The sequence below is a fragment of the Ammodytes marinus genome (genome assembly GCF_949987685.1).
Source record: "Ammodytes marinus genome assembly, chromosome: 3".
In the NCBI taxonomy this organism is placed as follows: domain Eukaryota; kingdom Metazoa; phylum Chordata; class Actinopteri; order Uranoscopiformes; family Ammodytidae; genus Ammodytes; species Ammodytes marinus.
This window is the reverse complement of record NC_137232.1, coordinates 9,722,778-9,739,205: the sequence shown is the minus strand read 5'-3', so window position 1 is coordinate 9,739,205 and position 16,428 is coordinate 9,722,778. Positions and strand designations below refer to the sequence as shown.

At 41.4% G+C, this 16,428-nt stretch overlaps 1 protein-coding gene across 2 annotated transcripts in view; it reads left to right on the top strand.

Moving 5' to 3' along the window:
• Nucleotides 1-2,903: 2,903 nt before the first annotated feature.
• The window catches only part of snx19b (sorting nexin 19b), a 36,838-nt gene continuing 23,313 nt past the window's right edge, over nt 2,904-16,428 (top strand). Inside the window, exons 1-11 of one of the 2 annotated variants that reach the window (XM_080053982.1) lie at nt 2,904-2,944; nt 4,469-4,733; nt 5,285-5,479; nt 6,348-7,652; nt 8,826-9,024; nt 9,213-9,304; nt 9,390-9,509; nt 9,699-9,823; nt 9,912-10,008; nt 10,133-10,292; nt 14,253-14,382. In XM_080053982.1, the coding sequence (XP_079910108.1) occupies nt 4,491-4,733; nt 5,285-5,479; nt 6,348-7,652; nt 8,826-9,024; nt 9,213-9,304; nt 9,390-9,509; nt 9,699-9,823; nt 9,912-10,008; nt 10,133-10,292; nt 14,253-14,382 (2,666 nt within the window). In that variant the 5' untranslated portion in view covers nt 2,904-2,944; nt 4,469-4,490. Of the gene's footprint in view, nt 2,945-4,468; nt 4,734-5,284; nt 5,480-6,347; nt 7,653-8,825; nt 9,025-9,203; nt 9,305-9,389; nt 9,510-9,698; nt 9,824-9,911; nt 10,009-10,132; nt 10,293-14,252; nt 14,383-16,428 lie in introns of both variants that reach the window. The other variant, XM_080053981.1, reaches the window with a different exon arrangement.

Sequence of the window (16,428 nt, the reverse complement as noted above, 5' to 3'; positions counted from 1 at the left end):
ACCAGTTTCCACGCAAGTTTGATAAATGAGGGCCATTGTGGCTTCAGAAAAAGCAGGAGTACGGTCGACATGATCTTTACAGCACGGCAACTTCAGGAGAAGTGCTGGGAACAACATCAGGATGTTTTTATAGCTTTTGTCGACCTCTCCAAAACATTTGACTCTGTTCAGAGAGAACTTTTGTGGGACATCCTCCTAAAGTTTGGCTGTCTAAAGTTTGTTCCATGATGATATGACTGCTAGAGTGACCATGGGAGGAAAAGAGTCCGCTCCTTTCCCTGTTCGTACAGGCGTCAAGCAGGGCTGTGTGCTGGCACCTGTGCTCTTTAACATAGCTCTCTGTGTTACTCAGCTAATAAGGAGATTGAGAATAGCAGTGGTGTGCATGTAGACTTCAGACTGGATGGAAACCTCTTTAATATCAGGGGATTCTAAGCTACCACCAAACTGCTTGATGAAAGGGTCCTTGAACTGCAATATGCAGATGATTGCGCATTTATTGTACGGCTGTCTGGCTTGGGTCACTTACAGCCGCCACCTCAGGTCCCTGGAGAACTTTCACATGCGCTGTCTGCAACGTATCCTTGGCATCACTTGGCGTGATCATATTCCTCATTCTGAAATCTTCGCGAAAACCAACTGTAGAAGTATTGAGGCTCTGGTCACCCAGCACCAGCTGAGATGGCTTGGACATGTGGTGAGAATGCACCAGGACCGACTGCCCCGCAGACTGACGTACGGCCAGTTAAGTCATGGCCAAAGCTCGGCTGGGGGGCAGAAAAAGCGCTACAAGGACCAGATGAAGACCACATTGAAGAAATGTAACATCAGCCCTGAGGACCTGGAAGTTACTGCTGCTGACCGCACCACATGGTGGCAGGTGTGTAAGGATGGGACCCGTAGGCTGGAGGAGGACAGGACAGCCAGGAGACAGCAGAAGCGGGACAGGAGGAAAACTCCTGTGGAGCCCACAGTGTCTACTGACACATTTACATGTCCTACTTGTCAGAGGTTATGTAGGTCTAGGATTGGGTTGTATAGCCACATTAAATCTCATAGATAGATGTGGAAAAATGGGGATGGGTAGTATGGGCATTGTCACTACCTGGGGCTTACTAGTACGGAGCCTGGGTCTGTTGAAGGTGGCTATGCTATTTTTAGGCTGTGTTAGCCATATGATAGGATCTGTAGAATCGGCATTGTCACTACCTGGAGCTTACTAGTACAGAGCCTGGGTCTGTTTAAGGTGCCTTGCTGTTTTTAGGCTGTGATAGCCATATGATAGGATAGGAAAAGTAAAGTAAGTAAGTGAAGAAGTGTGTTTTTTTTTTTTTACAAAAAGGTTAAAAGTCATCATCGAAATCGATGGACAACCAAGAGAGAGAGAGAGAGAGAGAGAGAGAGAGAGAGAGAGAGAGAGAGAGAGAGAGAGAGAGAGAGAGAGAGAGAGAGAGAGAGAGAGCATCTTACAACTAAATCATTTTTCAGACAAAGTCAACTTTATGTTACCATTGATGCAAATATAATATGGTTTTAACAAGTCATCTTTGCATGCCAGATACAGTTGGGAAGGAGCATTTTTAAATTGTGAATATAGCTGATGGAAATTCATGTGCTTTGTAAGTTGCAGTGCTAAGATATTTTCTGATGTTGTTGTGCCACTTAAGTTTCCTTTGTGGCTTTATAGGTTTCGAGTGTGCCATGCCATCAATGTGAGAAATGAAAGTACAAGTAGAGTGTTCTAACCGAGCAGCAAATACTCCCCAACTTATGATCGCATGACTGCTGAAAAGATGCAATTTACCTCAATCATTTGATGAAACCTCCCAGTAAAAGAAACTTGGAGAAGTTTTGATGGTTATGGCTAAACTAAAATATACAGTATGTGTGACTGTAGCAAGCTTGACACACTTTTAGATGGACATAGAGAGGATTAAGAGATTTGTTCATTATGTAGCATAAACAATAGCTCACCCGGCTCTGACCACCTGCAACTTGCAAGCTCACAAATTATAATATATCTTGTTAAATCTGTACAAAGAGGATTGCTAACAGTTAAACCACTTTAGGGATGCTAACAGGCAGCTAATTTATCAGGCTCAGAAGCCGACAAGACAGAATGGGTGTGTGACATTTTTGTAATATCAATAATAGCCAATGAAAATGTATGTGTTTTGCAGGTTGCAGTGCTAAAATATTCTCACACTTTGTTATGCCACTTAAGTTTTCGTTGTGGCTTTATAGGTGAGAGTGTGCCATGCCATCAATGTGAGAATGTATGACACATTATAGAAACACATTTAGAATGCTGAAAAGATGGAATTTACCTTAATATTTTCCTGAAACTTCCCAGTAACTATAGCATATCATTTTCATTGCCCTACAATTGGCTATATGAGTTACTATCTGAAAGATTTTTTTTTTGTTGCAAAATATGCCAATTCAACTGTCCATACAGGCATCTCACTGGGGGAAGAGCCACCTTTTTTGATAGGCCTATATCATTAATAAAGATAATTCCTCACTGAAGCAGAGCTTATAAAAATTAAGTGCACAAATTGGACAAGTCAAAACAACTGCCAATAACTGTTAAATGTATCGACAAACTATGACCAAATAGGCTAGGCTATTACATGACCATCTGTATCAAGACTAGGCTTCTTCCAATGCACTGTATCATTATGGAAACAACATAGGTTACCCCATTAAGCCTCTGAGGGCTGTTTGTGAAATGCCAGCATAAAAAAAAAGAAGTGACACAGGCCTACAGTCTTTATTCTACATGCATTTATAAATTAACAATTTTATTTTCCTGACAAACTCGCTCTAGGGAGCCAGGGGGAGGCCTTACATTTAACTACGTCATGATACAGGAAGTAAACAAGACGAAAAAAGATGCTCACGACTCACGAGACCCAGACGAGTGCAATGACAGCTTGTACAGGTGAAATATTTTTCTGTTTATTTAGATGGGTAGCAGAGTTAAGTATATCAACGATAGGACGCCACTTTCTGCTGTGGCTGCGATGTGTGGCTGCAAAATTGCTGGTGGCTTATGATAATTTAATGTTTTGGTTCTAGCTTAACGCTACACATCCAGCCAAATATGGAGCTATTTAAAGTTGGTACCCTTATTGACAAAGAGTTAACCCTCACATGACATTATTGAAGACATTGAACAAATCGCTATACCCTTCTCTTAATTTCGGCATTCATGTAAGACATGAAAAAGCGATAATTGAATGAATAGGCTATGTCAACTTGCATCCCCACGCCTTTCATTTCTAGTCTTCTTCCTCCACTAATTTACCGTGCAGGGTGGAGACGCATAACGTCAACTTAATCATCAAATACATATTATGTTGAAATATATTGCTCTAGGTCAAATATCCTGCATGCCGAATGTTCTGCTATGGCTAGCAATGTGTTAATACGGGCTTAAAACAGTGTGTACTGGTCGCATATGAAACGCATTTCAGTTATTGGCAAAATGTTGAGCGGGCTTTGGTTTCGCACTTTCTCTTGCAGATAACGGTATCTATTTGGGCAAACGGTAGTTACCTAGCTGGTTTTACAACCCAAACAGATATATAGTGATATAAATAGTGATACAAATAGTGATACGGCTCGACAAAGTCTCTTTTTTATAGGCTACGCTACATGGGTTAAGCTAGTAAACGTTGGTTTACTGCCATAGCATCGTAAACTACCGTTAGCAGATAGCAAATATGTTTGGCTTGAAGCTTAAACCAAATTAATCTTTGGTCTGAACTGGGCTTTACACAACAAGCTCTCAGCCCAGTTCAGACCAAAGATTCGCTTTGCAACTGCTTGCAACTGCAACTCCTTGCGACGAGACCGCCGAAACGTTCTAAAACTGGACCTTGCGATTTGACATGTTAAATCTTCTGCGACGCCTTGCAACGGCTTGCAACGCGCTGCGACGAGCAGTTCACACTGCTGCGATTTCCCCCCTGCGACGTTCTAAAACCGTCTCGTCGCAAGCAGTTGCAAGGTGAATCTTTGGTCTGAACTGAGAGGAAAAGGGATCAGTATTACAGAAGGGGCCAAAGTAAACTAGTCCCACTGTCAACAGGCTGTGTATTAACAGCAGAGTTTTTTCAGAACACACACACACACACGCACACGCACACACACACACACACACACACACACACACACACACACACACACACACACACACACACACACACACACACACACACACACACACACACACACACACACACACACACACACACACACACACAGTACCAGACAAGATAGCAGATTGTGAAGAAATGTTCACTGATATTGACAAAAATATGGATATATATTTTTTTTACAACAAGCGTTCTCCAGAATCACTGTCGCCACCTTTAATTCACATTGATCACACACTGACATGCGTGCAGCGTTTCATTCTGTGTAGCCTAATCTGTCATTTCCTTTGGTTCTCTTTGTCAAGGCGTGATGTTGCTGTGGCGTCCATGATCTCCAGAGCAGACCGAAGCCCCCTCCACAGTGCCATGGCAGAGGTCCTGGGACAGAGGAGCTTGTTGGGCGTTGGTGTGTTGTTGACATGGCTGCTGCTCTTCCACCTGCTGGTCAACATCTGGCTGCTGTGTGTCTTCACTAGCTTGCTGGTGGTGCTCGGGGGCTGGCTGGGCTCGCAGGCCGTGTTGGAGTCCAACAGTGTCATTCACCTGGAGAGGTTTATCACCCTTGAGCAGGTACATGTACAGTGAACTGTGGTTTATTAGGCAGAACGTTCACTTATAGCATTCGTGGTTATAATTTTTTTTTTTAATGTACCAGGTTAAACTATTGTTATCGTAGCTTGTTTAATGCGGGACACTACAGGTGAATAGGGTACATTTTTTTTTTTACTTATAGAGATCATCATGAAACTTTGCAAGCTAATTACTTAACTTAAAAAAATACTTTTTTTTTGTATAAGACATTTTTCAAGAACATTTTATCAAAATTGGTCAATATCAAACTATAGTTATGCACACATTTGCATCATTAAAAAAAAAAATCTGATGATAGAAAACGGCTATTAAAGATGTTTGTATAGGACAAATACAAATGGAAAAACAGACAAGGTTTAGTCAAATAAACACCTAAATGTACATTTTGCGCTTAGTATAAAAGAAGACATGTTATGGTAACAAAATAGCAAAAAATCTCAAAATGCAGTATCTCACTTTAAGGGTAATCGAGGCTATATCTTTTTCCAGTATCATTTAATGTAACATTATTTGGCATTGCTAAATTTCAGGTCCCAACATCTGCGGAGGATGAGCATCATCTGGACCAGGAAATCCACAACAAAGTGAAGAAAATCATCCGGGACTTTGTCAGCTCCTGGTATTCCACTGTGTCTTCTGAAAGTGCTTTTGAAACGGAGATCCAAGAAGCCATGATCTCTATGGCCATGGAGCTGAAGATACGGGCAAGACAGGTCGACAGGAAGGTGCTTTGATTTACTGTATATACATTAGTGATTCTGAGCTTTTTGCACTTATATTAAATAAGGAAATAATTTGAAACGCCAGGCAGGTTACAAGCAGATGCTTTTTAGGCAAAATCTGTCTGCAATTGTTTCTTACCTTTTTAGCTTGTGAACACTCATTACACCCTCAGTGTGGACATGGGCTATGATCAGTTCAACCAAAAAATGAATTTTACCCCTTTATGTTTTTATTTTAAGGACGTTTAGAGGCCTGGTGAGCTGAACGTCTCCAGTATTTCACTAGAAAAAATAACAAACTGTGTGTTAATATTTTCCTCTTTCTTAAAGTATACATTTTCTTTTGACACCTTCGAGACACGTTGAACCATGAAAAACATCTGCAAAACTTTATATGAAGCCTATTGCTTATTGATATTTCTGTGAAAAAGTAGCCATCAAATATAAGAATATAACGGTTGGACTTGGCATCACAGTCAACAAATGAGATGCATTGTTGTCCGTTGATAATTGCAAGAAGAAATCATCATTCACTAGTTGTTTAATTATATATATATTACAGCATTAAAAGCGGTATTGAAAGTCACCACACTTATGCTGCATTCACATGGGATCAGGCCGACAGTACACATTAGGCGGCAGGTGATAACTCCTGACCGGCACGGAAAAATAAAAAGAACCACAAAACCACATCGTCCTCTGATCATACGGTTCTGGATGCTGTTGCACCAAAATAATCAGCTTCTCGTTGTTGAGTTGCATGATGCATTTGAGGAGCCACATAACGTCCGGTTGTAAATTGCTTGTGAAGGAGTAAAATTTCCACAAATTTGAAAAAAAAAAAAACAATTACTTTCTGAATCATTGGCAGGCGCTGTCCCAGAGGATCCTGGATCTGTTTGGCTGCCACCTGCAGGACTACATCAGAGCCAAGGAGCTGGTGACTGAACAGCGAAAGCTTCCGGCAGCAAAATGGGACCACGAAAATGATGGCGAGCAGCTATGGAAAGCCTATTCCGGTATCACCACACCTCACCTGGCCATGACCAGCGACGGGGCTGAGGCTAACTACACCAGAGCGGTGGTAGATCTGCTGCTACACGTCTTGGTGCCACCGCCGCACTTGGAGAGCCGGACCGGGCGCTTTGTGGTGGGGGAGCTCATCACCTGCAACGTCATGCTCCCGCTCTTCGCCAAACTGTCCGACCCCGACTGGCTCAACGGCATCGTGGTGGAGATATTCCGAAAGTCCTGCAAATCACAGCAGGAGCCCATAACAACAACAACAAGTACGACGAAAACAACAACAACAGAGCCACTGACTCCATCACCACCACTGCCACCGCCCACTGACCAATCAGAGATCTCCCTGCCAGAGAGACAAGACACAATGCATGTTCTTCAGAGAAACAATGACGTTTTTTCACCAAGAGCGGAGTGGGAAACACTCAATGACACAGACATGCCCACGCCCGAGCCCGCTGCCTATGAAGTGATGATGGCCTCCGAGGAGGTGCTTGTGGGGGACTGTGCACACAACAACACCAAAGAAGAAGAACCCTCTCGACCCTTCTTAAGGCATTACATGAGAGGAAGCAAGCTGAACCCATTTTACCAGGAATCTGACTCCGACCTGGATTCTCCATTGGGCGACTATAAACGCAGCTCCATGGATTCCCTGCTCCTGATAGGCCAAGAGGATGGCCTACTGTATGACAGGCAGAAAGAATGTGACACGTCTGCTGAGAACAACAACGGCGTGGACTTTGAGGTGTGCTCCAGTCCAATGAATGGCTCCTCCTGCCCTACGGTCCTGGTGAACTCTCCACAGGAAGAGCACCCTTATGGTTGCATTGGTCCGTCATCAGGTCGGATAGCGGAGGGCTCTCCTAGTATCAGCAGTCTCCAATACCTGGAGAGGGAGGGCAGTTCCCCTGTGGTAAACCCAGCCAGAGAGCTCCTTCTGGGGGTAGAACAGAGTGGGCTGGGGACCCCCGCTGAGCTGAGTGAGGTCAGTCCGTTGCAGGGCTCTTCCCCTATGCCCTCCTTCAGTTTTGAGCCGCTCAGCAGCCCCGACGGACCAGTCATCATCCAGAACCTCCGCATCACCGGCACCATCACAGCTAAGGAGCACCGTGGCACCGGCTCACACCCCTACACTCTTTACACCATCAAAGTAAGGACATGGCTTCATCTCTCTTTGTTCATTTTTCATTCTTTTGTTCATGTGTGACACTGTTACTGTACCCGGAGCAGCACATCAGCATTAATATCTATGTAATCTAAAGATTCCAAACCCAAAGATTAGAACCCAACTCTATTGAGAAAAAATGTAGAATGGTCAAAAACAGAAAAGTACCCTTTGGAGTTTTTGTGTATAAGTAGCGCTATTGAGCAATGTTTTTACTAGTGGTTCCTGTTTTGCTGAAACATGAGCACGTGGGTATAACTATATATTTTTTTTATTTTAATTGTAATAATAAACAATTTTAATCTTCAAATAAAAGTTTAATATTCTGACTGAAAGTAAGAACGGTTGTGTTTGTACTGTACTCAGACCCATATCAGTACAGTATAGTTTATTACATTCAGCTCACAGCTCACAAATCGCAAAAAAAGGGAATTAGTAGCAAATTGAAAAAAATTATTGTGACTTAATTTTTTTGAATTTATTTTTTTCAAATGAATATTGATCTTTAACATCCCTTTTTTATTTTATTTTTTTAATGTAATCACGATTTTAATTCAGTAAGAACAATTTGTGTTTGTTTATTTCAAATATTGACATTTTTGACATACAGTATTTAACACAAAACTGCTAATCATTATTATTGTTCTTGGTTCCAGTGAAAAGTCAGTGTATCCCATTTTATAAAGGTTACTGAACAATATTGAATATCGTCAAAGTGCTATATTGTAGGTGGAGTCAGCAATTCTGCTTTTTGTCAAAATCATGCTACCTGTCCGCACCTGTCCATCCTGTGGGTGCGCTAAGAAAAACCGAGTGTCAATGCACAATCTAGGAGGCTCTCTAAACGGGTATGTTGCTAGGTTCAATGGTCCCCTTTGTTTACATACAAGTTTACATAGCCTAGGCTGTGTTTTGACACTGGGCTTTTTTCCAGTGTGCACATGGACAGGTAGTGATTGTGACGAGATATTCACTGAATTGACCACAAGCGTTCCCCGGAATCAGGGACTCTGCTTTTTCACTGCCAACAACTTATATACACAAATATCTGCATCGGACCTTAGGACATTTCTGAAATTGTTAAAAATAAAAATAAAATAAAAAATATTTTATGTTGGTACAAATTATGTCAATTCTTATACTTTTTTTTTTTTTCAGTATGAGACAGCGATGTGCTGTGAGAACCCTGGAGGCATCCTGCCCGGCTCTGAAGATGCAGACATTCTACTGTCCGGTTGTGAGCACCCATTACCCATTCAGCCAGTGGCCTATCACATGGTCAACAGACGATACAGCGAGTTCCTTAACCTGCAAACACGACTGGAGGAAAAAAACGAACTACGGAAACTCATCAAAGGTGGGAAGGATGGACCCTGGGGTGGTTTAGAACATTACCGGGTTTTTAAGTCAATATGAGAAACCCCACCTCCGGTCACAATGTTAAAGTTACGGTACCTTCAGTCTGCCTTGGAGAAAGCCATGCACGGCCAACACCCAGGGTTTTATAGTAACCTGACTTACCTGATTGTGTTTCAGGTGTAAAAGGTCCAAAGAAAATATTTCCAGAGATGCCGTTTGGAAACATGGACAGTGACAAGATAGAGGCCAGGAAAGGACTTCTGGAAACCTTTCTAAAGGTTAGTGGATTGATATTCGATCACATCTTTTTATTATACAGGATGTGGTGACATTTTCCAACCCTCATTCTGTCCTCTTTTTCAGCAACTCTGTGCCATCTCTGAAATAGCCAACAGTGAAGAAATGCAAGAGTTTCTGGCTCTCAATACAGATGCCAGGATCGCCTTTGTCAAGAAACCTTTTATTGTGTCACGCATAGATAAGGTTAGACCCTGAATATTAGATAATAGCACAACTGAATATTACTGGACTTTATGATAAGCACATTATGTGTGCAAGGTAGAAATGAACAACGTGAAAAAAATGTGTTTGTAAATGGATGTACGATTATGTTTATTTGTAAAGTCATAATTCAACTGTTTGTAATGCAGTAGATTGGCGTTTTGTGTGCAGATTGTGGTGAATGCCATTGTGGACACCTTGAAGACGGCGTTTCCTCGATCAGAACCTCAGAGCCCAACAGAGGATACTGAGGCGGAGCTGGATGGAGGGAGATTAAGTACTGACAAGAAGAGCAAGTATGACTCCACAGATCCACACTCACTTTTACTCACATGTACAGTACATTCCAGAAACATTTGATTGATTGTATTGGTGTGATTCCAGGTCTCGTCTGAAGTTCTCCAGTAGTAAAAACAGCTCCTTCATGAACGGCTCTGACATTAAACCAACAGTTTTGTTCAGCTGGGACCAAACCAGAACAGTAAGTAATATATTCAAATCTGCACTACGGGTATTTTTTTGCATTCGTAATCCAATTTTTAAGGTATGATTCGAGTTTTTCCTGTTCTTACTACTACTACCTTCTCCTCTCTGCCTTTTTAAAGGTGTTTAACGGAATGTCTTGGGAAGATTTGCAAGCCTTTATCAGTGAACAAGAGAACCTGGCCGTCGAAGATTATCCAGAGAGGGAGGACAGTCCAGGAGTAAATGAATTCGGAGACTTTCTGGAAGTCAGCTTGAGGGGAAAGCACTTTCATGAACCTGGTAAGAATGGAGCAAGAACTAAGTATAAGGGTTACTGTCTAGATAAGTGGAGTAATCATCATGCTACTACTGTCTGTGTTACAAACAAAGACAGCTGGCGCTACAGTTAGACGGATCATCTTAAATGAATAATATCAAATATTTTAATTTAATCTATGTGATCATTATGTCTGCTTGCTTTGTCTGACTCACTTGTCTGCTTTCATTTTCCCTTGTGTCTGACCAACTCAGTGTGTGACTCACTGACTGTTGTGTCTTCCTACTTCCCTCTCCTCTTCACTCTACCACTTTCCATTCCGTATCTCACCACCGTGACAACTGCAGGACTATCTGATCGAAACCAGCTTGTTCCATATTCCAGTCAGATTGTTCAGACTGGTTTCATATTTTGGCATACCTTGGCACGCTGCTGAGGTTTAAGAGACACAGACACTTTGCTATGCCTTTACTTGCTCTAAATATTTCTTTTCTGATCGAGGGACCCATTCCTAGTGTTAGCCCTAACCCTTAAAGGAATAGTTCAACATTTGTTACTTTTAGCTGGTTGCCTCACTCCCGTGTTCAAGACAAGGCGACAGAAACCATTCCTATCAACTGTGCACACGTTTTGCAGTACATTTAGCTTAGCTCGAATGCTGGTAGTCAATTAGAAGTATTTGCAATTCATGTCATTTTAGAATCCAATGCAGAAGGAAAACACCTGCGGATGTGCTTGTCAGTAGGTTAAAGTTTTGTAATAATTTGATTCTAAAATGACAAAGTGTCGGCGGAGGCAGGCTGATAGTTCCCATTGACTACCAGTATTCGAGCTAAGCTAACTAGCGATGAAAAACCTTTGCCTATCTCTTCTTCAAAAATGCAAGCACAGTGAAAGGAATGGTTTCTGTGGCCTGAAGTTAAGTCTTTATTTGTCAATTATAACATGCATAGTCACACAAGGTAAGTCACACATGGTAATCAAAACATCGTATTTGCTATCCCCTCCTACATCTCTAACACACACACACACACACACACACACACACACACACACGCACACACACACACACACACACACACACACACACACACACACACACACACACACACACACACACACACACACACACACACACATACACTGAACCCGAAAGTGAGGCAATTGGCTAAACATACACATTTAAAACTATTCTTTGCACTGTTTTCTCTCCTTATCTATTAATTGGAATGTCTCTCACTTTCAACCATGTTGCATCATGTACCATCACTACGTCATTTCTCTCCATTGCATAGGAAAAATGTATGATCTCATTAACATCATATGGAAACTATCTCTGCATTGTCTTGAGGTTGGAATGAGACATTCCCTAAATTGAATCCAAATTGCATTCTTCCTTGTTAGGCATCTGTTTATTGTCTTTTTGAAGGACAGTGTCTTTACCCAGACAGTCAGGGTGAGTGAAGGGTGACTGAAGAGCGTAGTTCAGACCAGACCATGAAGTGTTCCACTACCAAAGTTACCAGACTGACAGTTTACAGCATACTCACTGCTCCTTTAATAGCAGATGTAGAGATTTCAGAATATAGCTTGACGCTTCTGTCAGTGTTAGCAGTACATTGAATCCTCTAAGCCAGGGGTTCTCAACCTTCTGCAAGCTGGGCCCCCCCAAAGCTGGGTCATTGCAGTTGGGCCCCCCCACCGACCCTGACAACCCCCCCCCCCCACCCCCCCACACACACACACACCACCCTACACAGACAGATAGATAGATAGATAGATAGATAGATAGATAGATAGATAGATAGATAGATAGATAGATAGATAGATAATCTATTATTGTTATTATCAAGGGCTAGGCCAGTGGCGCACCTTTGAGTTGAACATTGGGTTTAGGGTTGGGGTCCGGAAATTTCTTATATTTTAACGTTAAATTCTGGTGCACTTTAAAAGCTAATTATGAGATTGTATCAAAGAGACACTGAGGAAATGTTTTTTTTTTTTTTAAATCTCCTTAGAAGAGAAGAAAATAGTAGCCTAAATAGAACATACACAGAATACATTCTACAATAGGTATACCTGTTATGAAAAAGCTTCACAAAACAAAGTCTATGATCAATGGGAAACACTGCTGTCTGACAACCCAGTTCAGAGAATGTTTCAACTATTGAGTCTTGGATTTGGAAAGTGGCCAGATTTAGCTCAAAATGCTACCTGCGATTAATGTGCTGTGCAGCCTGAACGCGGAGTTGTGTGTCTCAGTGGCGATTCCAGGAAATTTTGACTGGGGGTGGCCAAGGTGGGCCACAGAGCTAGAGTGGGGAAAGAATAGCATGTGATATGCTGTACAACCAATTCAAAGATGATTTATAATCCCAAATGCCCAAATCATGTTAGTATCCATTGTAATGTTTGTCAGAAAACTAAACCCCTGAAGGGGGGTCTGGGGGCATCCCCCCCCCCCCCCCCAGAAGATTTTTTTGTGTTTTTAACATGTAATCTAAGCATTCTGGTGCATTCTGGCGAAGATAATAAAGGAAAAAGTCAATATTTATTTCAGTTCAGATGAATAGTAAAATTAGCAAGACAACATAACTTGCTAGCAGCCAGATGCCTAACAACTGGACAGAGGGACGGATGACCACTAGCTTTTGACCAAATATCTTTCTAAAAAAATAAACCTTTATTTATGAAATTCTGCCCTAAGAACATGTTACACTTGCTAACTACAAACTTACATTTTTTTATTCAGATTTCAAAAATCTGCTGGGACACGTGCCCATACACATGCATGGGTGGCACGCATGTCACCATTAATTTAGTACTTGAAAATTGCAAACTGATCTCATATCAGTGGATTGGAGTGTTTGTGTGATGAACTTGGCAACTACCTATCAAAAAAAGTTAAGAAAGAAAAAAAATACATATCATCTCTGAACTAGGCTACATATCAGGAAAAAAATTGAAATTACAAAAAAAAAAAAAAAAAAAAAATCTTATTTTTTTTTTTCATCCCCCTCGCGCCCCCCCGGTAGAGGGTCCGCGCCCCCCCGGGGGGGCGCGCCCCACCGGTTGAGAACCACTGCTCTAAGCAAACCCAATACCTAATTGTAAAATGCATTCCTTATGAATTACTGATGCTACATTTATAGCACTTTATAGTTGACTGAACCAAGAAAAGAGAAGTACGGATGAGTGGCTGGTAAATCCCTGGAATCTCTGTGCGAAATTGTCCCTAACCCTGAAACAGAAAATGCTGTTGCAAACCTTTCAAATTGCCCTCTGAAATTCCAAAGAAGGTTCATTCAACCCACAGAAATCCAAATAAATAGTTCTTAAAGTCATATAATCAATGGTATTTCAGTTACAATATTAAGTATTCAAAAGTGAGTACATTTCACAATTAGGTAGCCAGATCCTTCATGAAGGTTTGAATTGACACTTTCAGAAGGTTCTGATTGAACTGTATTTTAATGATTGAGCTTTTTGTGTACTGTATTATATTGTTTGTAATGTTTTGCCCACCCCACTTGCAAACATGAGTGGGAAGAATAATACAAACGCATTTCCAGGTAATGCAGTCCAGTACAACACTAAACTACAACAAAAAAAACATAGTTCCTGTTCAAAGAAATACCGGTACTTGTAGTGCTAAAATAAAAGGATCAAACTCAGCTGAACCAGCAGCATCAAGGACTAGCCACATGAGGGCAGTGTTAATAAATGTATGAAGTGGAGGGTTGGTGTGATTACTGGACCTGCTTGTTGATCACATACACACAGAGGAAATGTATTTCTCTGAAACGGATTATAATGTTTGGTTTCATATGTACATACGTGCCCCTCTCTACATATCCATAGGTCTGCAGCAGATGCTGCTTTTGCTTGCTAAACCAACGTACAGTATAACGTAGGTTTGGAATTTGGTAGTTGACCATTACCTGTATTTATTTGTGGTGTTTTAATGTGTCTTGCGGGCACAGAATCTGAGACGGCGCTGGCTGAGGTGGCCCTGAACATCCTGTGTCTGCTGATGAGGGAGCAGTGGAGTTGGCTTTGCACTGAGAACATTCAGAGGACCATCAGGCTGCTGTTCGGGACCTTTATTAACAGGTGACATACAGTATACTGCATTCGTTTAGCAGTTGTGGTATAGTACAAAATGGCACTACAAGAAAAGAATAATGATGATGTTTCACTTATCATAAAGGTGTTGAAAGAGATACATAAACCCAACTCAATATCATCATTTAGAGACTTGCTGAAATGGATTAAATCAAATCTGCAAGTCAACAATGTGGCATTTACAGCCAGAATAAAATATCATGATGAGTAGACGTAGACAATTCAAGAAGGTAGCTGCTGCAGCGGATCCCAATTTAAACTTTTCTGACGCTTAACTTTCTGACACAAACAACCCTAAAAAAAGGAATTCCCCCGCCAGCTGTACATGTACTTGATGGTGGAGTCAGCAATTCTGGAGAATGCTTGTTGCAAAAGTAACATAGTATGAATTCCTCTACATCAAAATCCATTGCACTCTTCAACACACATAAGTTGCAGCATTGGGAATTAACTTGTGTTGACACTTTTTTCAACGTGAGTCACTGTGAGCTCACATGTCCAATTTAAATGCCAACAACCTTTTTTTGTTATGTTTGCTTGTCCTTGTTCACTTTACATTGCCTCCGTTTAGACGGCTTATTAATTATTTGGAAAGCTGAAGTCAAACGAGGATTGTAAGAAGTGCATTTTTGGGGGTATCATTTAAAATAGTCTTTGTAATGAAACCGAAACACTCACATTCAATTATTTCGAAAACACATAGGCAGTAACTGTGCCTTCTCATGAGGTGAAATCTTTCAGAAATCCTGAATATGTTGGAGATAGATTGCCGATAGATTGGCTAAGTCACAATCCTTCTGCATATCAGTCAAGTGAATTTCCTTTTGCATCAAGTTCTGCTGTTTCCACTCGGCGCTTAGCTGTAAGGTATGTCTGGTCAGTGGTCGGCTGGCGGAGAACACATGCTATGTGGACTTTAAGTAGACTGTGAAGGAGCGTCTAGGTTTCTTTGGCAGCCTTGTAACTGTGCATGCTCACGGCATACTGCGAGTCCCAACGGTTTATGTCTGTCATCCCAACGTGAATTATTTTGATTAGTGCACCTGAGTGAAATGGTCCGACATCAACCATCTATTTTGCTTTAAGCAGTTCTGGTCAATACTTTAAGACAAGAAAATGGTTCCTTCTTTGGGGAGCACGGGGAGTGTGCTCATAAATTTCACTTTTTTTCATTTGTCCCCCATCTGTCCCTTTCCTCTGCGCCGGAATGTAGGAACATCCTAACGTCCCACTGAGAGCAGTAACACATATTGTGGTGTGAGAACTTTGTCAGAATTCCCTCAATTTAATCCATCTAGACATTTTGCCGCTGCTTATCCGAGATTGGCTGTAGGCTAAATAATCTCCATAGACTTTCCCAGAGCACATGGGATAAATATCCCTTGAGTGTGTTTTGGGTTCCTCCCAGCAGGATGTGTCTTTGTAAAGACATCTTAATTAGATGCCCAAACCATCCTACATTAAATGAGTAATTTGAAGGAGCAGTGATTCTACATTGAGCTCCACACAGTGTCAATATTAGGGCTGTGCTAAAAAAAAAAACTTGATACAGCAATATATCTTGTTCTCAATTTTTCGTGATATTTGTATTGTATCGTCAGCTCCAAAAATCGATTGTTTGACTAAAATACATAATCAAACTGTTTGTGAACTACAACCTCCATTCCTGTAGGTGTTGCAGTATGGGTAGTTGCCTTGAATTGCCGCATTTGGAATTTCAATTGAAGTTCTGAATGAAATTGATTTGACTCAATTTGTCCACTGAATTATCAATAAAATGCGATTTGATATATGAAGACCCCCCCCAGATCATACACAGCAACATGTATTTCAGCTTTTATTTGAACTATATGGAATATTGCCTTAGGCCTTGTATTGCAATGTATGTTGTGATGTGTCCTAGTCAGAATGCTGGAAGCTAACTAGCTCATACAAAGTATCGTCTGACCTCAAGGTAAAACTGTTTATGTCTGTTCAAAATAGGCACACTCATAGGTGGGTAGGAAAGCCTGCCATCATAGAAAAGCAAGATGT